The sequence below is a fragment of the Galleria mellonella genome, unplaced genomic scaffold (genome assembly GCF_026898425.1).
Source record: "Galleria mellonella isolate WM207_F2 unplaced genomic scaffold, CSIRO_AGI_GalMel_v1 utg165, whole genome shotgun sequence".
In the NCBI taxonomy this organism is placed as follows: Eukaryota; Metazoa; Arthropoda; class Insecta; order Lepidoptera; family Pyralidae; genus Galleria; species Galleria mellonella.
This window is the reverse complement of record NW_026442009.1, coordinates 2,398,064-2,425,467: the sequence shown is the minus strand read 5'-3', so window position 1 is coordinate 2,425,467 and position 27,404 is coordinate 2,398,064. Positions and strand designations below refer to the sequence as shown.

Sequence of the window (27,404 nt, the reverse complement as noted above, 5' to 3'; positions counted from 1 at the left end):
TTATTCTATTTATATAGAAATAATTTGTGCGGAGGATTCTTTTGAATATTTATTTTGCGGTATCGTACTTTTGTGTTTTCTTTACATACATTTTCTTTATCTCAGAAATCTTTTCTCAAAGGACGAGTCTGGAATGCTCAAGGGCATTCATTCATCTGATTATTTTTCTTTATATAAAGGGAGCGGGCTTATCATTACTAAATAAGAGTGGTCAAAATATTATCGTTTGTACAGAAAACCTACAAGTTTTACTATATTTAGGAATGTTAACAAGGAAGTAATATTTTAGTAAATGTTTAACATTTGTTTTTGAAAAATATTGTATAGCTTTAGGCCGCTTAACCCTGGCTTAACTCATGCTATTAGCCCTACCATAAATATCTGGGCAGCGTATTTAAGGGATTTAGACTTTGCTTGTACGTTCTGATGGAGGTACGAAGGGTAGAAAACTATATGCATTCTATTGGTTGCCCATTTAAATAACTACTTCAACTAATATGAAAAATCAGCTAACGGAAGTGATTGTTTGAAATTATATTACATTATTTACTTATAATAGCTGATTATGTTGTTGAATTTAAAATTACAAATGATAATTTAATAATAAGAATGGTAAATCCATCTACCTGATTTTTATTCATCATGTAATCATGTAATAATTTTTTACAATAGAAAGTTGCTAAATACGAGTAGTTATACCTAGAATACTACATTTGATCGTTTTGTGTGTCTACGTAATATAGTAAGTAGTATGAAATACTAGCTTAAAATTTGTCATGTAAAGTGGCTATTAATTTAGTCAGTTTTTTACTTAATTTACATTTTAAGACAAATTCAAGAAAACTTTTAAAATAAACCTTTTATGAGCTAGGGATGTTCCTTCACAAGTATTACAGATACTGTCGTGTCCGCAGAAGTTATTCTAATCTAAACGTAGATGATCGCGATTGTCGGTAGATTCAGCGACGATTAAGCGTATTCATAACGTTTGCGTTTTGACGTTATGCCGCCGTCAGAAGCAACAGGGCCAGGATTGGAGACGGCGGGCGCTTGCGCGGTGGCTGCAGTCCAGGGGGTGAGCAAGGGCGAGCGGGGGTGAGCTACTCGCAGCCTCCACGCTGGTTCTTAATGAATCGCCGGTAACCGCGGCTCGCGCTGCGCCCGACTTCTCGCGCTCCCTTAAAAAGTTGTTAAGGAGCTTTTCTCGCTGTCTCCCTCGCGCCCTCTCGCGTTGCAACAAATAATATTATCGGTACTGAAACAGCTCAACGGTTGCTTGGTATGTATGCAATTTTAGAATTGTTTTTCTAAATTTAAATGTTTGATTACTTTTATTGCATACGATTAAAGTTGTAATAAGTTCCATGAAGTAAAGTTGAAATTGCATGACTTTATTCTTGGTTGAGTTATATTATGAATTGTTTGTCAGAAATTTTTAGTACTTTAATGAAATATGACATTAGACAATTACTCCTTAAAATCAAAGATTTGTTTAAAGAATAATATTTTATTAATAAAAATTTTAATAATGAAAAATTTGTTGTCGTTTTTCATTGTTGTGTTTATTGGTACGTGCGTGTTATTGTTTATTTATTATTCCTTCTATTTCGACAGTGCTGCACATTATTGTAATTAAATATTTTTTTTTGTTAAAGTTATATATTGTGTTTCTGAATTAAGTATACTGGGGGAAAGGTAGGTAGTAAATATTTTATGTTAATTTTATGTTATAACTTAAATTGGGTTTTAGGGAAAATGATTCAAGTGCCTAATAATCTTCAGATTTCCCTCGTCAAACGATTCACAGGGTGATATGAAAAAAGACCTTATTATTACAAATTTGGGTGGTTCGACGTCTATTGTTCGTGGTTACAATGGATCTGTCAATGTTTCACTTCGATGAATGAACTGTCGATGAATAACGAAAAAAAAAACCGAGACTTTCTCATTTGACATTTGTGACGGTGAAATGACGGGTCCGTCGTGTTCTGATAAGTATTCATACTATATATTTATACCTATATATAGATTACATGATTTTTTAAAGGATCATAATGCAACTCCGCCAACGCTTTCGTTATATACTGACGGGGCGCTAGTGAGGGATAATAGATGACTGTGTAAACAGTTCAGTTGGTCAATCGTGAAGAATTCTTCGAGAATTAACCACGATGGTTTGCAGGCGGGATCGCACTGCGGTCTACATTTATTTATTTAATTATTATCTCGTTGTCCCCCTCCTGGACTTAAATTTATATGCTTACCATTTGTGTACATGGGCGCCTCAATATTTTACTATCGGGTAACAATATTTTTATTAACAATAATTTAGGTTTGATGTTTCATAAAAAATAAAAAAAAAGTTGATATAAAAAAGATGATAGATACTTTCATAATTATAAAAATTAATACCTCTAAAAAACAAGTGTTTTATTACTTTTTTCAAAGAAGAAATAGATTAAACACTTCAATAGTAGTTAAGATACGTTTATATATTAGGAGGTTATTGTTTTAGACTACGACGGTATTAAGAATAAGCATACGGCGCGCCTGATCATAAGTGGTTACGGTATAGGTAATGACGTTTACAACACAATTGTCACATGCGCGTTGCTAACCTACACGCCTCCCCCTCCTCCTCCCCCCGCTCTTTGGAACTGTTCAGGTAAAGGGAACTTCTAAGGATCTTTAATACTCTGTAGCCTTAATTACCGCAGGAACATAACACTACAACAAAGTAATATTATTTGGTTGCAGTCTAGGTACTGTAAGACAGAATATACCTGCATCGCCGGTCTCATGTTAGAGCTGAAAACCGTCTTGTAGAGTTTATACATATAGTCTTTAATAATAGAATAATAATCAATAAAGTCTTTAATAGACTGTTAATGATTCAGCTAGTTTAGAAACATTTATACTCAAGAAAAACTGTCAATGTACATGACTTTAAAAATAAATTCTTTTGTATTACATGGCAAAATTTATGGAGACAGCTAAAATATAGCGATCCATAATAGGCTATAATTTTCGAATCGAAATCAAACGATGCCACAGTAATAATTATTTCATATGCGTGTCATTTTGCTTGTCAAAAGTCAGCTTGCATTTTAAATTAATATAATAATGAAATCAGTAGTAATAATTTGAATAAACCACAACCAGCACTCGTTCAAAATTGATATAACGGGTAAACCAGCTTTCATTGCACTCAACCATATTTTAGGGAACGCAACAATCTGGCCCACATGCTGCCATGAGTTTGTCATTTTCTTCTATCATTCTCCTTGGTATAAAGATTTTAAATGAATATCTTATTGAAGATCTGGTATTTTTTCTAGGATTTTTGTATTTTACTGTAATTTTTATGTAACATTGATTATTGTTTAATTAGATAAACATATAATTTATATATAGATATTTATTGTTGTCTTCAAAAGATTACAATTGAAAACTTAACAAAGTGCACTGATCATTTTAGTCATCAGGAATGGTAACAAATAAGAAGTACTAAAGGAATTACAGTATATATTGTAATATCCGTGGTATTGTTGATATATATACAATTAATACCATTTTCTATTAAGCGGATAGTTAGCTTGTTTCTAATTCCAAAATGCATAAAAAAAGGATTTATTTTTGATGTGTAATAATAATAATAATAAAATTTATATTACTACATGTCCATGGTACTGCTTGTCTATAGGCGATGGTTGCCACATGCCATCAGGTGGGCCGTCAGCTTGTTTGCCATTCTAAGTTGTATAAAAAAAATCTAGAAATTATGTTACAAAGTTTGAAAGATCTTTAAGCAGTATTGCTTATTTTATTAGAATTCACACCTATAAGTTGTAACGATCAAAATCTAGTAACAGTATTCACGAAACTGTCCAACTTTCTCCAAGGTATATGGGTCGAAATATAAAAGTAATTTTTGAAACGTCTGCATTAATTTGATCAAGTGACCGTGCAGTTCGTATGAAGGATATTTTTTTGTATTCCAGTCTTCAATCCTCTTTGGAGAAAATTGAGTTTTATAAATATTATCGCCTGATTTTGAATTCGTAATTCACCGGATTTGAATTCGAAAATACTCTTTTTATTACACCTTGTTTATAATACAAAATACATATCTATGTAAATAGAGCTCGAAATCCGAAAATACTCAAAGGAAAACCGGGTAAGCTCTGTCGCATTTCAAACGTATTATGTTGAATCTCGGTAACAGATATGTTTTAAATAAATAAACATGTATTTATGATCAAGCTGCTATCAATGTCTTAATCATAAATTAAGGTATTTGAAACTGGACAGGCATATCGAAATGTCCGTATACAAGTAAAGTACTAAGCACTATAAATTATGGTACTAGATAATTACTTGTTATAATGAGAGGAGGGTATCATGGGCGACACAGTATACTTAGTTATGTTCATGGTAATCCATAGACATAACTAAGTATACCTACGTCGCTTATATACATGTGGCCATTTTTCATCAAGTGGTCTATCAGCCATGCTAAATTGCATAAAAAAATTGATTATTTCAATAGACACAAAACAATAACTGGTATTTTTTTTTGTTCTGAGTCAATATCAATCTCGAGTCAGAATCAAATAAACAAATAGTATCAAATACATATAAAATAGAAACCATATTTGAAAGAGTTCGATTATCTATTTTATATCAGACTATTTAGAAAAATAATAATGTAGGTAGCAACATAAAAGTTTGACTTTTGTGTCATAAATAGACAATAACATATAAAATATATATATATATATATATATATATATATATATATATATATATATATATAAAGATGAATTGTGAAACTCCCTCTTTGCAAGGTCATTTACAAACAGAGAATGAATTATTATTATTTCAGCCGTTAACTATCCACTGCTGAACATAAGTCTTCCCCATAAAAGGAGTTTTGCCAATAGTTGTCACGCTTGGCAGGCGGGTTGGCAACCGCAGTTTGGCTTTTAGAGATGTATTAAGAGGGGCGCTGCTGCCCATTCCTCGCTCTCTTAGTCGACTCTTATGACAGCCACGGGAAAGGAAGGGATGGCCTATTCTATACTGGGACCACACGGTGAATGAAGAGAATGAATGTAAATGCTAAAATATGTTATTTAAAATGGCAGACAGCCAAGTTGTCCACCTGAAAGAAAGTAGCAATAAATATATAGAACATATGACATAAAGAGGAGCATTACAGATCTACATTACAATGTAGATTTACATACCAAGAAAATAATTTTCTGTTTACTTACTTACTGAGGAAAATTCTCAAATTTCATAGGTATCATTTCCATATCACATCTAAATTATTATTATTAGTTAGTTTTTGTATAAATAAATAAATAAATAAATATATACGGACAAATCACACAGATTGAGCTAGCCCCAAAGTAAGTTCGAGACTTGTGTTATGGGATACTAACTCAACGGTACTATATTTATAATAGATACATATATATAGATAAACATCCAAGACCCAGGACAATCAGGAAAAGATCGTTTTCCATCATGACCTGGCCGGGGATCGATCCACGTCGCAGGCAGGCTAAACGGAGGACGACTATCTATCTATAAATCTATCTATTCTATTATCTAAAATGTTATTATTCTATTAATATAATTAATAAAATGCGAAATTTTTCTAACGATGGATAGATGTTTGTTATTTTTTCACACAAAATCTACTGAACGAATTTAAATAAAATTTGGTAGACATAATTCTTTCCTTTCCTAAACCTTAATTGGTCTATTGAGAAAATTAAAAATATTGCCAAATCAGTTCAGCCAAAGGCGTGTTGTGTTTTCCAAAGAATTCCAATTAATTGTTCTTTATATAAATTTACACTGATTTTTATACTTTAATCAAAATAACGCAAATCTATGACGGAATTTCAAAAACTTCATCGTCATCGAATAAAATTATTTGTACATTGTTCGAGTTTTGAATATCAATCTTAGGGGGAAAGGGATTGTTAGTAATGCAGACTACCAGTCTTCATTACTAACAATCCTAGCTAGCTAGCTAGTGTTAGCAATATACCCCGTCGGGTCGACCTCCACGTGGAGGACCTAGAAACCATCGTGTTGGATTCCAGATGTTTTCATCATGATGGGCTTACTGATCTGATTTTTCATCCTCACCTATCATCTCTCACTGGTGCCCCGCCAGTGTATACCGTTAGCGCAGGCAGAGTTATCATTCCATTATCATCCATTAAAAAAAAAAACAATCTGAATTTTAATTTTATTAGGTATATTAGATGTACCAGATATAGATATGTACATAAGTACCCAACTCACACGTTCAGGTTATATTGAACTTTTGCCTTAATCTAATTTCATATTAGTTCATTGCCTATATTTCAAGTTATGATGTTAAATTTTTTCTACCTATGGTGAATTCAGATTGCTTCTATTTTTATTATTATGCCTAAATTGTTATTTCAAATTTAAACAAGCAATAAAGCAAAAACGCAATGACACATGAATAATGTTAGATTTATGATTAACCCAAAATATTTGCATACATTGTAGTTTAAATGTTGTTAACATTTAAATTATGTACGTAATTATTTTAACAATGAAAGGTTAAATAAACGAAACGTAGATTATAATACTATTTGTATTAAAAAGTTTAAACCAAGGGTGAAATATTTCGATAATAAGCCGTATTTGGTGGCCTCTTCCTAAACAAAATGGCCTCCGATATATTACGTGATTTTCCAAGCCAGGATAAGTGGCAAATGGCAACCTTTCCGATCAATTCTACTCGATCCTCTCAGTCCATAAAATTCAAGATGGTAGTCTGAATCAATCACGCTTTTGGTGGTAAAGGTCCTGTAAGTACACATATGTACTTATTATTATAATTGGGTATTTTTCATTATTATTCTACTTCTGAATAGATAGGCTAGCTAATTCTTTAATGAGGTATCCAATTCATCGCACAATTATTATTAAAATTTATTATATTTTTTGTACTAAGTTTTCCTTAGCCAATTTAACATGGTCATGCTTAAATTTAGTAGTTTCTTGATTATTAGCTCCAAATTGCATAAGGAAACATATCTATTATGTGTAAAATTTAATTCAAAGGTATTTCTGTAGGTCAAATACACATAACACACACATAACAAGTATCTATGACTTTACATTTTAGTTTATTAAAAGGTTATCCTATATCAGGTCTATTATTGACCGATAAAGTTCAACAGATTATATATTGTACTGAGAACGCTTTTATCTTACCTTGTGTAGTAGTAAAGTTATTTTTTTCATTAGCAATTATAAGAGATACTCGTAATAACATTTCTTCTTCTTTTCATTTAAGAGTTTCCTCTTGTCGGTGCAACTAATTCATGCAGCTTCCTCCGTGTGTTTCCTTGTAGTTATTGCTATCTATGTATCTATAATTATTAAACATATTTGTAGATACCTCATTGCTGCTGCTTACTACCTTTTGTAATAAAACATACTTGTTAGTTTATCTTCTCCAAAGATAATATCCCTTTCTCAAGTTTTCAAGTATTGCTGTGATAAATTTTTGATACGGATATTAGACTCCCAAGCAGCTATTTATGTCGTCTTCAATACCTTTTACGGCTACATCATATTATTATTACTTATAATCTTGATGATTTGCACTTATTTTAAAGTTTTATTATGTTTATCATGTCTTAACCAGATGTTATTTTTATCAATTTATTAAAACCTTAACATAAAGATCTGTTCTTCTATGTTAGAATCAAAATGTCAACTCGTTTGATTTTACTTATACTAATTAAACTGACATAATTGCAGGGTTTAATTAAACATATTAGAGTATTAAAATGGGATAAAAGCAAAACGATGATCACATCAAAGTAGTAGTCTCAACGATGCCACGTGTAAAAGCTGTTGACTACGACAAGGAATCAGATAAAGGAAATTATTTTGAATACTGGAGTGGAAAATTATTCGCGATTTACGGATAGCATTGTTATTATAGCTAAACTGCACACATTTTTATTTAGAACCCGTTATCGAAGTTGTTTGAAAGACGTTTATCTTTAATAATCAAAAAATATAAGAACAGAGAATTAAGAGAGAAATAAAATTAAAACTAAGAAAAAAATATATTACTATAAGATGTTAGTAAAATATATTAATAATCACTATGTTAAGTCGACTTAACTCGACTTTTGACTGACGAAATTGTCGATTAGAAGGTTTCGACAAGCTGTGTTTTAACAATAAGGTAACTCAAAACTAAAAAGCAAGTAAAATTATGCCAATATTATTTTTAAAACTAATGATAATTTTTAACCACATATATGTATGTAACAGAAATTTTATAAAGTTACTATGTTTGTCCTGTCTATTAATTGTTTTGACTTTATCCATAGTCTTCTTTAGAGTTAGTATAGTACAACATACATAATACGTTCACAAAATTTCCGTTATACACACACACACATACATACACACGCACACGCACACGCGTGACGTGTAAGAAACAAGAAATATCTCACGGCTTAAAAATGTTTTGCAGTGATATGCATATTAAATGACAGTAGGCTGCTCATATATACTTCATAATCGATAATCGCTATATTAGACATATTTCTTCCTTTTGGAATCACGAATTTCGATACGTAGCAAAAGAAATTAACCAAAATTAGATATACTAGATCGCAAACAAAGACAATATTCTTGTCTCTGTTGTTCTGATGTTTACTCTGATGTAACACAAGTTTAAGGGGGAACTGCTGAAACGAGCAAGGCTTTTAGTAGTTCTCGTTAAGGTGTGGAGTTAAGATGGCAGTTTGCATCGTATAATGAATGTTATAGGCGTAGTATAGTACTTCTATATAGGCTTAGTAAAATTTCGAAAATGAGTACTGATTCCATTCTACTAAAGAGATTACGATCTCAATTTACGAACACCATCTATATAGCGATTTATTTAATACTAGTTCTCTGATTGAAACTATATATAAAATAGCCTATGTGATAAGTTAGGATATAATTTATCTGTGTACCAAATTTTATTCAAATTCATTCTGTAGTTTTGAATTTATAACAAATACCTATAGATCTATCCGTCCTTAAAAATTTTCGCATTGATAATCTTAATTAGGATACTTGAAATAAAAAATAAATATAAATTTGTATTATTAAGTATAAATGTAAATTAAACTTACTAAATTATAATTAATTAGGGCATCTTTCATGATCGTAGTAGAGATTAAGACTACAGATCAAAGGTTTAAGAAAAAAAATAATGTTGGTAGAACTTTAGAATATTTTAAAAAGAAGTAGAATACGTAGGTATATAATCTTGCTCGATATTTGAATTTCGCTTAATTATGATACAATTTAATGTTTACAAAGTAACTTTCAATTTAAGTACTGATTACGAATCAAATATTATTATTTTTGTAATATCAACAAGTAAACTGTAGCAAAAGGCAGAGTTGCGGTAAAGCACAGATGCAAACATCCGTGTTACCGACCCAGGGTGCGGTCGAGCGGGGAAAGCATTTTGATAAAACGTAGCACAATTTCCGCATGCGATAGAATACCGCACCAAACCATAGCCACGGTTCGCTTACTGATTGCAAAAGGCTTGTTATAGTACGATTCCAAACTCACACTTGACCGTTTCATTTATTATGCAAGGAGTTAAAAAGTTCTCTCGTCCCCAGAATTAATTACAGCGAAGCATTTAACTCATTAATAAGCTAATAGTCTAAAAATATTCTCAGATATGACAAGGCATTCTTCTTTACATGGTACAATCAATTCGTAGGACTACGTAAGCATTTATCTATCAAAGATAAAGCACTCAAATCCGTAATGATTCTAAAATGTCAGGATTTTCTTATCAAATCTAATTTCCAAGCCGAACGTTCGCTGAACATGATATTTTAATGAGATTTCCATTGTGCATGTACTCAGATAAAGGGAGAAATATATTAAGCATGTAGTAGGTACTAATAAGTCAAATTCCTTTACGAACGACATGAAGTATGGATGGTATTTTCTAATAAAAACTTCAATAAATGTACAACGCGACGGGTATTAGCGCCGCGAAATTCCTGCTCGCGTAAATAATAACATAAAGATTTTCCAATACATGTCCCAATAAGAACCCCCGTTGGCGGCTCATATGAGATGGCTCTACGGTTTCCTGATATGCGTCGCGTGGAGTAATGGCAGACTACTCAGCTTCGATTTGCAACGTCATTATGTAAACGTTTATAACACATTTGTAATAAGAGATAACACTATCTTCGAGATTTACTACTATTTGTATTTGGATAGTTCTGAGCGTCACTAGAATCTATAAATATTATACTTAGGTATATCTTTTGTACAGAAAATGTATGAGTAAATAAAATTAAAGCCTGTACTATTTGCTATTTAAATTTACATCAATGATTTCTAGGAATTGAAAGTATTGAAACCGAATTAATCTGGAATCTGTACACGAGCCAATAGAACTGCTTGAATGAATGAATTATATAGATTTCTATTAAAGTATACAAAAAATCTATCAACCCAACGTTGATACAGATATATAAATATTGTAGAGGACGTAGGTGTCAGTAAGATATAACAAAATATATACGTACCAATTATTGATAATGTATAGAAAGAGTGTCATTTAAAAAAAAAAACAGTTTTCACTACATTTCAGTGTTTAAAGATTTTGCATTCTAAAGGCAAACATATACATGTATGTATCGTTCACTCAATGTCTGTTTGTAATAATAATAGTGTTGTCAATAACTCTGAATTTAATATAATCTATTAATTTATTATATTATGTATACAAGTTATACTTGTACTTTAGATTTTCTTTCGATCAGTGGTGAATGAATACATATGGAAATATACAAGCATACGAGAACGTCTCCCAGCTTGTTAGAAATTTGGCAACGTCTGGTGTTTTTTTTTTTTATATTCTGTATTAGATTAATAAAAATATATATACCAGTATATATGTGCTGATTCAAATATTCATTGACATTTCCATATCTTTCACATCCAAAATTATTGTTACATTATCACAACGTATCAGTCAGTACATATACGAAATAAACACAAAAAATATATACTAGAACTTAGGATTATACTATTATTTATTCTGAGACTTAAGCTCATAAGTATCTCAAGATGCTGACGATATTGTTTCGCTGTGTTAGTGGAATATAAATCTAGATAGAACCCGGTCTCTGAATAAGATAACTAGATGTAGGTACGCAACTTAGAGTGTATTGATAGTTAATCAATGTGCACACATGACCTATGCCTATTATGTCAACAGAAAAATAAATTATTTTTATAATGTTTGAAAAAAATATTTGAAAAGTTCCAAAGCAAAATATGAAATAGGTCTAAAGTTTTTGGCGGTAGATTTGTATGCAACATATTCTATGATTAACACTTGTAGCATTACTACTAAAGCAGAATACTTTTTAAATAATCAACTAGAAACTTTGAAAATTCCTTAATTATGTTAGAAAATTGATAGATAATTGCGACGTTGCCACACTTCGGTGAGCTAAAGTGTGATCTCTTAAGTCGTACCCGTTTTACATCAGTTGAGTCGTGATTATGACTCTTACAACAGAGTCAAAATGTCGGTACACTCAAAGAAAATATCATCGTGGTAAGAACTCGTCAATTATCTATAATAACCTTTTATTGTACAATGTCTTTTATTGCTCTATTATATTTGACCCTTGTTTGAGTTTTGGTTAATTTTGTTCAGTCTTAAAAACATACACTTTAGTTGTATAACTGTAGTGTGTAAATTGTATTTACTTAATGCCTATGTGACGATAGACATATAATATGTATGTATATTATAAAATTATAGTTTTACTTGTCACGACAGATAACTTTGTTCACGAAACCAACAATTAATATAAACATTAATTAAATTAAATTTCGTTATTTGCGATATATAAATAGTTCTTCGATTCATTACTGAAATCATTTGACCATTGTAGTAAGTACAAAAGCTCTTCTAGCTAAGCTAGTAATCACAAAGTTCACAATATTGATTGTCTTTTAATTAATTCAAAAGTTACATTGTTCGAAGCAATAGGAATTAGTAGATTTATAATTTAATTAATTTAACAGAAATTAATAAGAATACCAATAGAAGTACTATTACTAAGACTTAAGAATATAAATAAACTTATGGGTATTTTTAACAACTATTAATTTTTATCTTTACTACAAATAATTTTCAATTTTTAAATAATAATTTAATGTGTAATTGTTGAAATGAAAAAAATCGTACAATGTATATGTTATGAAGCAAGTGATTATGAAGAACATTACTTACAATGCCCGGGCATTATGAATAATGACAAACTATATCAGGCCAAGTTATTAATTATTGTATAAACTGCATTATTTGTCATATTGTCTGGTCATTATGAATATTGTTATGTAATAGTTTAGCAATTTGATTATATAGATACAATGGATGGAGCGCGGGGAGAGAAATAAACGTATGGCACGCGCTAACCAATCAGAACCCGCGACATCATCAAAGCGACAATTGTTTTAATATATAAATACTTTACTACTTATGCATATTTTCGTTTCATAATCTGACCATCTGTAAAACAAGGATTTAACATTTTACGTTGTCTTAAATTTTTATTTGAATTTTAATAAACTTCAACTGTTAAGAGTTAGTGGATTTTTTACATAAAACTCTTTCCTAATAGGTACAAATTATGAGTCCGATTACTAAAATTGTTTAAAGTTTAGTTTATTTTAAATTTAATAATCATAGGTCAAAGCATCTATAAGACAAGAAAACTTTATAATATTTGTGCATAATTTTAATGTCATAAATAATAATAATAAAATATGTTTGTTTTGATACTCAGTCCAATAAGTGGCAGTCATTATTAGCCTGGGTAATTTAATTATTTCAGTAGTTATTCTCTCATTGCCTACACATATTAGTCATTTTTCAAAATACCCGAGCATTATATGAAAAGACCAAATAATTCTTTGGATAGACCAAACCTATATACTAAGAAAAATGTAAAATAAATGCGGTCGTAATACCCTTTCTAGCAGGTGTTCATAAGCTTCGATAACTGCTTCCCATCAGGTAGACCGTATGTTTGTTTGCCACCTCGGTATAAATATAAAAGTTTCGTATAAAGTTAGATCAAAATTGCTAATCTTTTTTCTTCTTCTACTTCATATGAGTCTTTTTTATGATTTCTAAGAATATTTTTACATTGTTCAAGCTAATTCGCAAACAATTTTGTATATTGTTCTTGCGTTTTTTCTACGTAATTTTATGTTCTAAATCTCATTATATTCTAATTCTTTTTTGTGCTCTGTGTGTTAGTCTAATTCCATCTAAATCAATAACTTATCTTTAAGATCTATTGATTGATCTGTGGCTTTCCACAGATATTTATTTTTGAAATAAATATTTAAACTGATTCTACAATAAACATATATTTCAAATATATGTTTATTGTAGAATAATCTTAAAGGATAAAGGAGTGAAGAAAAACTAGAATAATTGTATTACAGATGACACTCCTTAATATTTAACAATTTAAGTACTTAAGAAACTGAAATGAACCTTAACACTTATATTTCCTTTTTTTTTTAATAAAACGCTCTTAAATGTACTCAAGCAAATATATTAACATTGTTGCGAGTAGGTACCAACACTCATTACTGTAGTTTAATTTCTCTTATCAATATTTAATGGCGTTAATATTTTCTATCAAAGCCTTCAAGTAGAAAAAAGGAAGAGCATTATTAACACTAGGGGCTCCACCCCTAGTTCATTTTATCTCAAAAATACTTTCGATAATAAAATATTATGAAGACGCCCCGTAATAAAAGAAGATAGTATTCAATTACAACAAAAGGAATATAATAATGTAGTTGGTGGGAAAGAGGAATTATTTTAAATAGATTAAGTTGAAAGAGGGAAGGATAGTAAAAAATAAAATAACGTCAACGTAACAAGGGATCAATAATTTAGTCCGTTGTGAACAAATACAGTGTCTACGGATAATAAAAGCTGAGCTGGCCGATACCCGTGAACCCAATAACATAGCTCACAGTACGGGTGTAGGTACATTTATCTACATGTATATATTCTTCTGTATAAAGGAAAGAATGTCTTTCCTTAAGATATTGCTGCAAAGTAGAGGCCGATCAAGCTAGAGTAAGCCGAGTGAGTTTCAGTATATATATTGACTGAAAGTACAGAGGGTAACTGTGTTGTTTTATGTGGGAAGTAATAACGTTTTTACGTACAGGAAATGTGTTCAAATAATATAGTATGAATGCCTACTACATAAACTTTCTATATAAATATGTGTGATTAAAGTAAGCGAGTAAGCTTTTTTGTTTGAAAAAAAAAGTGAAGATAATATTAGATTTTATTTTGTTTCATAAAAAATCGTCATAAAACTAGCATGAGATGAACATGCAGCTAAATATTTAAAGATTTAGTTTTATAAAAAATTCTAATAGTAATAATATTAATATGATTGTTTCATACACGTGTGTGTCCCGGCATGAAATAGGCCGACACTTTCTTTCCCGTGGGTGTCGTAAGAAGCGACTAAGGGAGAGCGAGAGATGGGTAGCAGTGTCCCTCTTAAAACATCTCTAAAAGCCTAACTGCGGTTGCCACACCCCCTGACAAGACTGGCAACTCCTGGCAAAACTTCCCTTATGGGGAAGGCTTATGTTCAGCAGTGGTCAGTTAACGCCTGAAATAATAGTATTATTACTACATACAATACACAAGTGTAAATACTATTTATATATATGTATATACTATGCTTTGAAAAAAAAAAACATTACAGTCAATTAAGAATTTGTAAAGTCATATTACGTACGATATACGAGTACATGAAAAATACCATCGATTGAAGAACTTTTTGAAGTCAGTAATAATATTATACAATATGTCACCGATTTTTAAGCAACTTATTTAAAATTATATATAAATAGTTTTGGTATTTTTCCTCTTTGTATTTATTTAAATGGTACAATAAAATACCATTTCAATATGAACGGAGGTCTCAGGAATGCGTCTTAGTTATCGTCTAGTAAACAGTTCGCTGTTTCAATCCCTTTGTGAGATTCCAGAGATGCCTCCATGACCTAACTCAAATTAACTCATTATTTTCAGACATAGTTTCGTTGTAAACGTTTGTTTTCTTCAACAAATAGAAGCTATAATACTTACAAATAATAATCAGGTAAAGAGATTGAAATAATTTCGTTTGTCATTGTAATTGGCAAAATAATTCTGTATTATTATTAATTGTTAATAGAAATTATTTATTTATTTATTTTATTATGAACTTGTATCTTAACTGACTTTTAAATATACATATAAATTTATTTTATCAAATTGTATTCTCATGGCAATTTTTATTCATTAGTACTTGTCATCATTTACCATTCCTGATGACTAAAATTCTTGATGTACTTTGTCAAGTTTTTAACTGTAATATTTGAAGAGAAAATAAATATCTATATATACATTCATCATATCAACCTTTAACTGTCCACTGCTAAATATAAGCCTCCCCCTTGGGGGCTTTTGCCAATAGTTGCCACGCTTGGCAGGCGAATTGGCAACCGCAATTAGGCTTTAGAGATGTTTAAAGAGGGAAGTTGTGGCTCGACTCTCGCCCTCCTTTAGTCGCCTCTTACGACACCCACGGGAATAGAAGGGATAGCCTTTTCTATGCTGGGACCTTTTTATACTTATATTATTAGTACTTATACTTTCGACCAAAATTCCTCTTGTCTTTTATTTTCATTTTCTAACCTGTTTTGAAGCGTTTATCTTTCATTTTTTAGTATAATATAAGAAGAAACAGTTTATTTTTCGTGCCACAAATTTATCATCGTTTTTCAATCATACTTTGGTGTTACATCCTCAAGATTTAACAACTGTCCCAACCAAACCAATAGTCTCGTTCTTCTAAATTAGTATTCGTATGGCATCGCTTTTTTTATTTAAAACAAAAACAGATAAAAAAAATTACATATCCATGCGTTCTTCTATTATCATTAGATATGTATAATACTAGTTTTTGCCAACCGCGTTTTTGCCGTATTGCAATCTTTTGCCTATTACCGCTTCCACATGACATAAAAATGTACAACATACGTATATCATATTTTATGTTAGATTAAGTGTTGAAGAATGTAACTGTGAAAAAAGCATCCAATTTGGTACAGTAGTTTTTGTGTAATGCCAAAACAAATAAACAGACAAAAATTTTAAAAATGATTATTTTGGCTTCTGTTGCTCCTATTATTTAGACATCGTCTACTAGTAAGAGTTGCTGAAGTTAAATATTAAATGAATTTTAAATGAAGATCGAATCAATTGAATAAATTATGACACAGCATAAATTTATACCTAGCACGAGAACAGCTAGTAAATCTTTGACAATAAATAGTTGAAGTGTTAATAATATTATTTTTAAACAAAGTTTCAATTTAAAGAAAGTTAAAGAGCTTTTAACATTTTTATTTGGGGGAAAACTTCGAAGAACCTGTAACAAGTTACATCACTAAACATCCAGATCATTATGCGTAGATGATAACAGTAATAGCAGTAATAAAACGTAAATAATAATAAGTGACAATAAATAAAGCAAGTTTTACGTCGCCTACAAAATATGGTGCGGTCAGATAACGGAATGAGGGTTGGCCATTTCTTAGGGGCGACGACCCCTATCAGGCACGATCGCAGAGTTAAATCTAGTAGAAATGGTGTAAGGAACCGTTTCACATCTACGTTACACTTATTTACCTGTAATGGCGAACACTTTCTTATGAATGCATCGTTCTTGTTGTACACTCCAAACGAAAGATGTTGTTTAATGTTTAGAAATATGTATTCATAAAGGCGTATCACTCTTTATATTGTTATATAATTTACTTCATCTATACTTTTTTAGAGAAGTATATGAAGTATGGTATATGTTTTATAGTACGGTAAATGTTGCAAAACGTTTACAACAATAAATAATTGGGAATAAATTTGAAGCAATACTTACATAATACCTATTTTAGAAATTTATTTACATTAATAAAATGTTATAATATAACATAAAATCACTATGGACTTACATTGAACAAATTAAAGAGTTTTCATGTATTTTATTGTTAGTTTATTAAAACTAACTATTTCTTACGGCCTCCTCCGCGTGAATCAGTATATAAAGTAGCCTATACCCTAAGTTAGGATATTCCCTACCATGTACCAAGTTCCATCCATTCAGTAGTTTTTGCGTGATAAAGTCTTTCATCCACTCATTTATCCTTACAAACTTTCGCATTTATAATATTAATAGTGCATATCTTCCGTGAACAATCCTTGAGCAGTAATAAGAAATAAATAGATATGTTTGTAGTTTGTTACAAGAAAAAAAAAATCTGAGAATTTTATTGTAAAACATTTAAATGGTTCACTTGACAGCATATTTATAACTTAGATGAATATATCTGCGCTCTTTATAAACCTATTTTAGCTATTGAACTGTTATGTCTTTTTCTTTTATGCTGAATTCTCAATTTGAAAGAAAGTGACGAAACTCTTCAATAATTAAAATAGATTTGTGGAAGGTCTAGCCAATCTTTTTTTTTACCTAGTTTTTTTTTTTTTAATGGATAACAATGGAACAATAACCTCGTTGCGATGGCGGTATACGCTGGCGGGCACCAGTGAGGGATGATAGGTGAGATGAAAAGGTCAGTTAGCCCTTCATACTATAATGTGATACATACACCAGGAATTCAGCACAATTGTTTCCAGGGCGGATCATTTAAAGGTAAACCTGACTGGATATATTACTAGTAATGAGTCTAGTAGTCAGTATTACTAACAAGCCCTTCTCCCCAGGGATAAGTATGTTGTCATGCTGTAATAAATCATTATACAATATACAATACCTAATATGTAGTATATCTATCTCGTATCTATTATATAATTGGATAATGTTAAAGATTTAAATAAAGAATTTGAAATTAAAGACACTGCAATTAAATTATTTCAAAAAGTTCTAAATAACGCAGAAATAATGGAATGCCAAGTGCTCTAATTCGAATAGACCTCTTTCGCTTCCTCTACATTCATCAATCTATTCATAGACATTTGTCAGTTACGGGTACTTTTAATTTGGAACTGTAGACAGCAAAAAATTCTAATAATTATTGATTTGGCATTTATTGACTTTATTAAAACGTCTCATATAATTTTTTCTTATATCTTCCATGTATAGATAAAAATGTATCATCTATTATAATTTTATTATTAGTAAGATCGTCAAACCTTAAATCGAATCAACCTCATGTAATGAAGAATTCATAGATCAACACGAATACATATAAAACATTTCAAGGATTTCTTTTATATGTGTACTTATAATTAGCCAATAAAAATCAAGTACATAAAATTAACAATTTAAATCAAACAAAGAAGGGACAAAATACATTTGTAAATGCATACATATATAGGAAACACGCGGTTGAATACAGTTTGTACATGATGATGACGTACTCATGAATACTAATGTTTGTATTGTACAGCGATCGATCTATCAATCCACTAGATCAAGGACGTTAATTATAAAGAATTTAAAAGTTTTTAGTCTTATTCAATTACTTTTTCAATATCTGGACTTTGAGAGTGCCACTGACAGATCAATAGTTCATTTTTAAAAGTTAGAAAAGGGTTTTATTACTTAATTAAGTTTGAATGTAGAATAATCGTCGGTAACGAGCGAAGTTTTAACCACAATGAATATAATTAATAGGGAACTTTTTTCAACTTTGCCACAACTCGTAATAGTGCATTTCTATCTAAAGTTCCTTTAGTCGTCAAACTTAGGCTGAGTAGATATACATTTCGAAACTTCCGTCCAATATCTCCTTTGGAAACTAACCTGAGATCTAGGATTTTAAAAAGGCATCTTTTAGTGATTCCTAATATTAATGTAACAGTACTCTAATATTATAAATGTGAAAGTTTGTTACATAATTACACATAAACGGCTAAACGAATGCGAACGAAATTTGGTACACAGGTAAGTTATAACCTATGTTAATACATAGGATACTTCATATACTATTTAACGTAATCAAAACTGTGTGATACATATATTTGCAAATTTTATGAGGATTAGGAATATAAGGTTGTTATGTGATCTATTGATTGCTAAATTATTAAAACTCGTTGCACGTTGTTTAAATTAGATTTGTGGTCTAATATTTAGGTCAGTGTCCAATTCAACTAAATGGTTTTTAATTTATATATAGCAATAATTCGAAAATTCAGAATACTTAAATAATAATAAAAAAAAAAATGAGAATATATAATAATTTTAAAGAGCATGTGGTAATTTTATCGGCATGTATTTCCTCCATCATCCTTTTATCCTCTGTCAACTAGATGGGGGTATTAGCCCTTATGTTGTAGACGTTCTATTCATTAACATGAGGTGTATTGCTTAAATAATCATAATAATGTGTGAGAATTAGAATTTTATGTTTCGTTTAATAGAAACTGCGTTACAAACTGATCTGAATGACAAAATCAGAGTCACTATATCTGTAATGAATATAAATTTTCTGATTCCTGCATTTCTATATTTTTTGAATATATATTTACGTTTTACGTAGAAATAAAATATTCGTATCATCTCTTGCATTTTTATTCTGCAACGTTAAGAACTGTTACACCTATAACTACGAATAAAGACTTTAAATTAGTTTATTTTGTCTGTGTTTTTATATATAAATGTATTTTATTTATAAATATATAAATTTATATATAAATATATTAAAATCAATACAATGACAATCCTAAATCAGGAATACATCAAACTATCTAAAGTTAAATATCGGTGGTAGAGTTAACCACTAATTCGGCTTCAGTAATTTATATAATCCAAGTTATTCACTTCGTTTATTAAGCACTGTCGAGATTAACACTGAGAGCTTAACGTAAGACGTGAACTCCTCACCCCCGTATTCCTGGCCCCTCGTCACCTCCCTTAGACCCACGGAACCCGCGTGACGCCGACAGATAAGCTAATTACTTATTGTGATTTAGCAACCGGTTCACTGCGAATTTTTCATCAAATTTCAGAGAGCAATTGTGAATAATGGGTAGACGTCGTCCACCACAATGGCTGCAATTAACCGGACAATTTAACTTTTTAATTGCGAATTAAGAAACAGTGGAGTGCAAAGGTTGAACACGGTCTGTGGAATTAAACGTCAAGAAAGGTTTTTGTCGCTGCCGGGTTTTGTTGCAGCCCGTACAATGTTCATAATAAGGCGTTGTTATTAAAGCTCAGTTCGCTCACACAGGTGTTCATTAAGCTTTTTTAACGGAAATATTTTTAATGAAATTGTCTTGATTTTCTTGTTTATTAGGTAGACAATTTTCTCAATTAGACTATGTAGTTTAAAAGTAGTTATAAAATAATGTTTAAATTAATATCTGAATAGATATAAGAAAAATATATTAAAGTTACATATAGACATGACAACCTCTTAACCGTCCACTGATGGACACTGGTTTCTTTCCGTAAAAGAAAAATATTATCCAACTATTTCATAGCAGCTGCAATTAATATTGTATTTCGAATTTTCTTTATTCTTTTTCTTGCACTAGTATATTGTGCTATGTTAACTTTATTTCTTTTTACCATACCCTTAGAATAAAAAGCAGTTGTAATTGTATTCCTACATTATTTCATCATACAAATAAAATATCATTATCGTCATCATATCACCTATTAACTATCCACTGCTGAACATAGGCCTCCCCTTATTAGGGAGTTTGTTTGAGTTAGTTGTCACGCTTGGCGGGCCAGTTGATACTCGCAGTTAGGCTTTGATGATGTTTTAAGAGACATGCTGCTACCCATTCCTCGACCATTAAATTCTAAAATACGATACATCTGGTAGGTACATGTAAATAGTTTTATATTTTTTAAGGTTAGTGAAGTTAGTTTATTGATATCTTTATATACAAACGCTCCAAAAGAAATTAAATAACCTCTTATGTTATTTTTTATCGAAGCGTCTACAGAGTTATTTTATTCTGCACTCTTTTATTGCTCGACGTAAAGCTAGTTGCTGCAAACGAGACAAACTTAATAAACTGGATTCCAAACAAAATCGCAACTCCAAATAAACTCAAACAGAAATACGAAAGCTTAGACAAGTCAGAATGGAAACTTAATATTTATTTGCCTACATGACGCTGACATGTAAACATCACTGAGAAACTGTTCATAGTTAATAATATACGACACTCGGTCTTAGCTTTGCGTTAATCGGAATTTGGGAATGAACATAGACAATGTAAATATGACAATAGGAGTGAGAGCTAGGCTGCTTGGGGCCTCATATCGGTGGAGTGCCACTCGCGAGATAACACAACGCGGCGTCTTTGTGAGCGGATGTAAAATTATTAAGCAACGGAATGCTGTAAATGGGGTTTTGCGTTTCAATTTCAATAGTAGGGGTTAAAGGCGAATCGGCCCAACTATATTATGTTTGATTCGAGATCATCGAACACGGAACGCAATTAACTTTTGCATTGTCATTTACAAGGGTTTATTATTATCTACATTGTTAATTATTATTTGAGATCTAATTAGATAAAAGCTTCGGTGTCATTATGTTCCTGTACGTGTTGTTGGTAACTTTTGAACAATCTCTGTTCAATCAAATGACAGTAAGATGATGTTATGTTAACGGAATTTAGGCACTGCTATTGATTGTTAAAAGTATATCGGCATTCGAGAACAAAGTAACCGCAAAGTAAACACCATTCAATTTTATTACAGAGAACAGAGTTCCTTTGAAAATCCCCGGGCGGCAATCCCGTAAATCTCTATTTGTCGCAACTAAAACAGGTCACGGCGGAAGGCTATTACGCTCCCTAAATGCTGCCGAACTCCCTGTAGAGCGCTCTAATCCACTTCGAACGGGCTGGTGTCAAACGCAGGCCAGGGTTGTTTGTATTGTTTATTGTCGCGACGCTCGTTCGTACGGCAAGGACGTCGTCGCAGGCACGGGACCATGTTTCAATTGATAGAGCACAACGATCTCCCAAGTGAACTATTATATTCCTGCCCACAGGAATTACTTATTTTCATTCAATGTCTTATCGTTCCTTGAAACCTGTCAAAGTCTTTTAAAATTAGAAAGATTGATAGAATTTGTGATAAAAAAAAAGTAAGTAAAATACTACGGGTAACTTGCTGTGCCTTGGGTTTGAGCACATAACCGTGGTTTGGGTATTATTTATGGTTCATTAACACGGATTAAATATGGACATCCATATGAAATCATACGTATATCTATAATATGTTTCTCTCATAATGTCGAACATAAAAATATCTTCTTAAACTGTTGAATGCATACAAAAATCTGAAAAATCTTTAACTGATGAAAGACAACATTATTAGTAAACAACCTTCACACTTTATAAGTAAACCTTAATAAACCAACGAAAATAATCAAAGATATAATGATAGGAACAAACTTACCATAAATGAAATTTCAAATATGTTCAACAAAATAAGGAAAAGTTGAGTGTAATGTTACAACGAACACAATGTTTGTTACTAGGTAATCCATCTAGAAATATAGTATTGAACATATTCATATTTGAAAATGAATTGTATGCAAATCATATCTTTGAATGCGCACGAGGGAACCATTTAGATGAGAGAACCGTTTAGTCAGCGCATAGTTTTTGCTACAGTTCGATGTTCGGGCATAGATGAATAAAAAGTGTCGAAGAGCGAACAGAATGGAACAAAACACTTGAAACAATATCGCGACAGAACGGCAATCATTTCTGTTTTATCTCAGTTTGCGCACGCTGTGCCGCGGAAACTGGTGTAATAAAAAACCACCGCGTGTACCTATACGATGTACGTATGCAGCTGCATAGGTATTATGTACCAGTGCAGCTATGCACCTGTCGTATTTTATAAGACTTTTCCTTCTGTCGCAGTGAGAATGGCATACGCTCTCTAGAGAATATTGTGGTAACATATCAAAACTGCTTACGTCAAGAGCGCTACTATTGCTTTTTTTTAGAAATTGTTTAAACTAGGGTTACGAAAATATATTATTATTATTATTTCAGCTGTTAACCATCAACAGCTGAACATAAGCTTCCTCATAAGGAGAGTTTTGCCAGTTGTTAGTACTTTTGGTAGGCGGGTTAGCAACTACTTTTAGAGATGTTTTAAGAGAGACGCTGCTGCTTATCCCTATTCTAGGTTGATTGAGCTGATGTTCATTGTATCAAATGTACAGATTGATGGCGGCATGGCATGCTGTTTGATACCATAATACACGTTTGAATACATGATGATTCACTTATTCGTTATAATCACATAAAATTGATACTATTTTGGCTACCAAACTCAATTTTCTTTCCTATTGAAATCTACACTTATAAGTAATATTTTTTTTTATTGTAGAAAAGTTTAAACAACGCTTTAAAAATTATTTGAGAAACCTGGTCCTAGCTATACGGATGATTTTGTAAGCTCTTCTGGCCGGGTAGATAACTACCAATATTCTAAATCTGGTGGCTTAAAATAAAGAAAAAAATACGAAGATTTCAAAAGTGATTGTAAACAAGTTCAGAGATATAAATAAAGATTATTCAATTCTGTAAATTGACACCCTCGAGCATTCAATTGAACACGAGGAGGACATTCTGAAGGAAGGAGTTTCATGATTCAACGAAATATTTTGTATGTTGTCATATCACAAAATCATATTGTAGGTGTGTAGTTACGAAGTGCTCTAGAATCTTCAATTTTTTTTCTTTATTCAACGTAATCCATAGTTCGCATTACATACACTTATTAAATTAAAGTCTAATTAAATATAAATATAATACTCGTACTAAAAATCTATCAAAAAGAGTTGAATATAGTATTTACGGTTATAAAAATAATATAGCGAATTGTGTATAATTAATTTAAAATTACCTATATATAAAAATTACAGTAGCTATATCAAATAGTATTTTAAAATGTTTATGACTAACGTTCCTTTTCCAATTTCAATTTTTGATACATTAAATATTTTTTGTTACAATACCCCGTTATGATTTATGCGTCCTGTGTACAATTTATATTCACACTATACATGATTTGTTTCAGATTGGCTGGGAGTTAAAAAAATTCAGAGAAATTTATCAATAATAAAAAAAATCTAACATGCCAATGATGACAATGAAAACAAGACAATAATACTGTAACGATTTATACACAAGATTATGTAAAAATAAAGAAATGTGAGATGTTAGTGAGGGCTGTGTTGATATCGGATGTCTTTTGACATGATGACGGCGGAATCATCGAGGCGCAGTAGACCCGTTTCCATGGAAACTGGAGGGCTGCCGTTGGTGTCGACGTTTGCACTTCTAACTATTGTTGCAGGTAAGTAACTTGTTGATCTAAAAATTGACCTCCAAAATAGGAAGTTTTTTTTGTACACACTAATTTCGAACTGATTTTAACAATTAAAGAATGCCTTCTATGTAATAATATACATAATTTAAAATATAGTTAATCAAATATTGAGTAAAGCAAAATGTACTGATTGTTTTGGTCAATCAATATCTACCAGTCATGTAAACGAAATCATGTGCGTAGCTATTTATCATCAAGGGAGGAAAGGGAATTATTATTTATTTCGTCAAGGGAATAAAGGGGATAATTTTTAACGAGTGTGCATTTACGCAAACAACACTTTGTAATGTGTACTTTCTTTAATTGTTTCAAGCATCAAATTTATGTCTCGCTTAATGCCGACTGACTGACATTAGTTCCTTTATTTTCATGAGAATGAACGCATGTTATATTTCCTAAAAGAAACAAGATAGATGAGGAATATAAAAAAAATGATGTCATTAATGGCATAGGGTGACTACAGACGTGTGATTACATCAAAACCAAAATGAAAGGATTTTAGTTTAATTGTCCTTATCACAAATAATAGAAAAAGATCTATTATAGAGAGACAACGGTGATAAAGTTAATAATAGTAATACTTGCAAGAATATTATGAATACAATTTTATATTACAAAATATATTATATTCAATTACCAAATATCTACGAGTTACTTGACTTTATAATATTTTTAATCTGCATATTATAATATATTTACTCGAATTTAGTCTATGTTTGACATAATAATATTATTATCTTCTGAATATGGTTCAGAATAGATCTCCACTATTAAGGAGAATTTGCCAGTAGTTACCACGCTTGGCAAGCGGGTTGACCACCGCTGTTTTAAGAAAGACGCCATTGCCCATTCCTCGACCATTAAGTTCCCTTAGGCGCCTCTTAAAACACCCACTAGAAAGGAAGGGATGGCTATTCTATGCTGGGACCACATGACCATAACAATAACATAAAGTTAATAACACTTTTCTAATGTAATATCTTATAACTGTATGTGTTGGTACAGATTTCATAGACTGAATATTAAACATCTCTCTACGGCAACATTTGGGAACTAATATTAATACAGCCCTAAATTAAAGCGACTCAATGTAGTAATATTTTGATAGTTACGCTAAACACGCTAATGGAAAGCCTGATGAAAAGCTTAATATCCTGTCCGGTGCCTCGACTAACTCTTTGAGAGAATTAATTTTCTTCTCTGAATAAACTAATGCTCATAAAATGTTGCCTAACAGTCACTCGTTAAAATTTTCAACGTTCCCCGAATCCTTTCCAGATTATGCAAAATAAATTCTCGTTTCAGCATTAAATGGTCATTAATGACTTCCAAATTGTATGGTGTAGGGAAATAAAGTTAGATTTTCATGGCAAATTATGAACGTATTTTGAAAAGGGGGACGCTCATTTCCTGTACAAATATGGACAAGCAAAAAAGTGTTAGTATTTAAATATTTACTAAAATTTCAATATACAAATGGAAGACTGTATTAAAATATTATAAATTATCTTTACTAACAAAATATACATTTATTTTTAACAGACAGGTGAGATTTGTTGTCTGTCATACATGCTGAAAAGTTACAAAAGTAAAATTAGTACACCCATAACACTAAAATTAAAGTTTAAAATTGTATAGTACAATGTGAAATATGAATCGGTCCGAATGCATTTTGTATATATTTATTTATTATTCTGATAAAAACCATTATTTAGCTATATAGATAGGATTTTATTGAATTGTTTATTTTGTTTTTATGTTATTATTAACCTAATAGTCACGGATCTATTATAATGTGCTATGCATGTTCTTATAGTTAAACAAAAGTCTAACACCAAATTCTTGCACTTTAATGATTATCTGATAGGTGCAGTAGTAATACTTGAGATTCCTCTAGGGGCATACCTTATAAGTAAGGAATTTGCACAAAAGGAAACCATTCTGAGGTGAATTGCAAATATTTTCTTTTAATCCAATTAAGACTTTAGTCTCACGTTTAATTTACAAAGACAATTTTGATTGTGCGTTGGGACCCTAAATAATTTAAATTCTTTAATAAAGAATTAAATATCTGGCTCGACAAGACCATAGCATATCGGAACTGTAATTACCATATATATATATATATATATATATATATATATATATATATATATATATATATATATATATATATATATATATATATATAAGCTTACATTGTTGTTACGAACTTCCATAAGTTACGGTAACCTCGTTTACCATCAGATGACCCGTTTTCTTATTTGCCACCATAGAACATTAAAAAAAAAAACACGTTGTGAACACTTGGCAGTATTTCTTCCGTGGTATAACTGGGAATGCAATCAAACCAAACAGTTGGAAGATGCGGGTTCAAATCTTGTAGGATTGAGACAAGAAAATGTAAATTTGTAAATATATTTTTATGAAATCATCGTTTAGTATCTTTAAAATCAGTAGTTAAGTGATAAAAACTGCTTTGAAAAATTAATATTAATTTTTTTTTTGTAATTTTGTCAGTATTTCATCTAATCATTAGATTGATTTTATCAAAATTAGCTATAGCGCGCCTAATGAATTTAATGCAATTTTATTGAATATAGTTATAGAGCAATAACAACGAGAATGAAGTACTGAATAATAGGAATACGTAATCTAATCCATACATTAATTATTGCATATATTAACATTTTTTACACCTCATCTATTTAAGAAAAGAATTTCCACCTAATACTTCAACTTTATAAGTGTTGTTAACTTATATCTGATATCAGTTATTAGGTAAAGCGTTATTTAGTTGGTCCCTTTTAGCTTACTTTAAGTATTCTACTCATT

General features: G+C 30.8%; 1 protein-coding gene across 1 annotated transcript in view; it reads left to right on the top strand.

Moving 5' to 3' along the window:
• The first annotated feature begins 1,123 nt into the window (after positions 1-1,123).
• The window catches only part of LOC113519011 (lachesin-like), a 79,193-nt gene continuing 52,912 nt past the window's right edge, over positions 1,124-27,404 (top strand). Inside the window, exons 1-2 of the mRNA XM_026904053.3 lie at positions 1,124-1,279; positions 24,258-24,536. Coding sequence (XP_026759854.1) covers positions 24,425-24,536 — 112 coding nt within the window. The 5' untranslated portion in view covers positions 1,124-1,279; positions 24,258-24,424. The remainder of the gene's footprint in view (positions 1,280-24,257; positions 24,537-27,404) is intronic.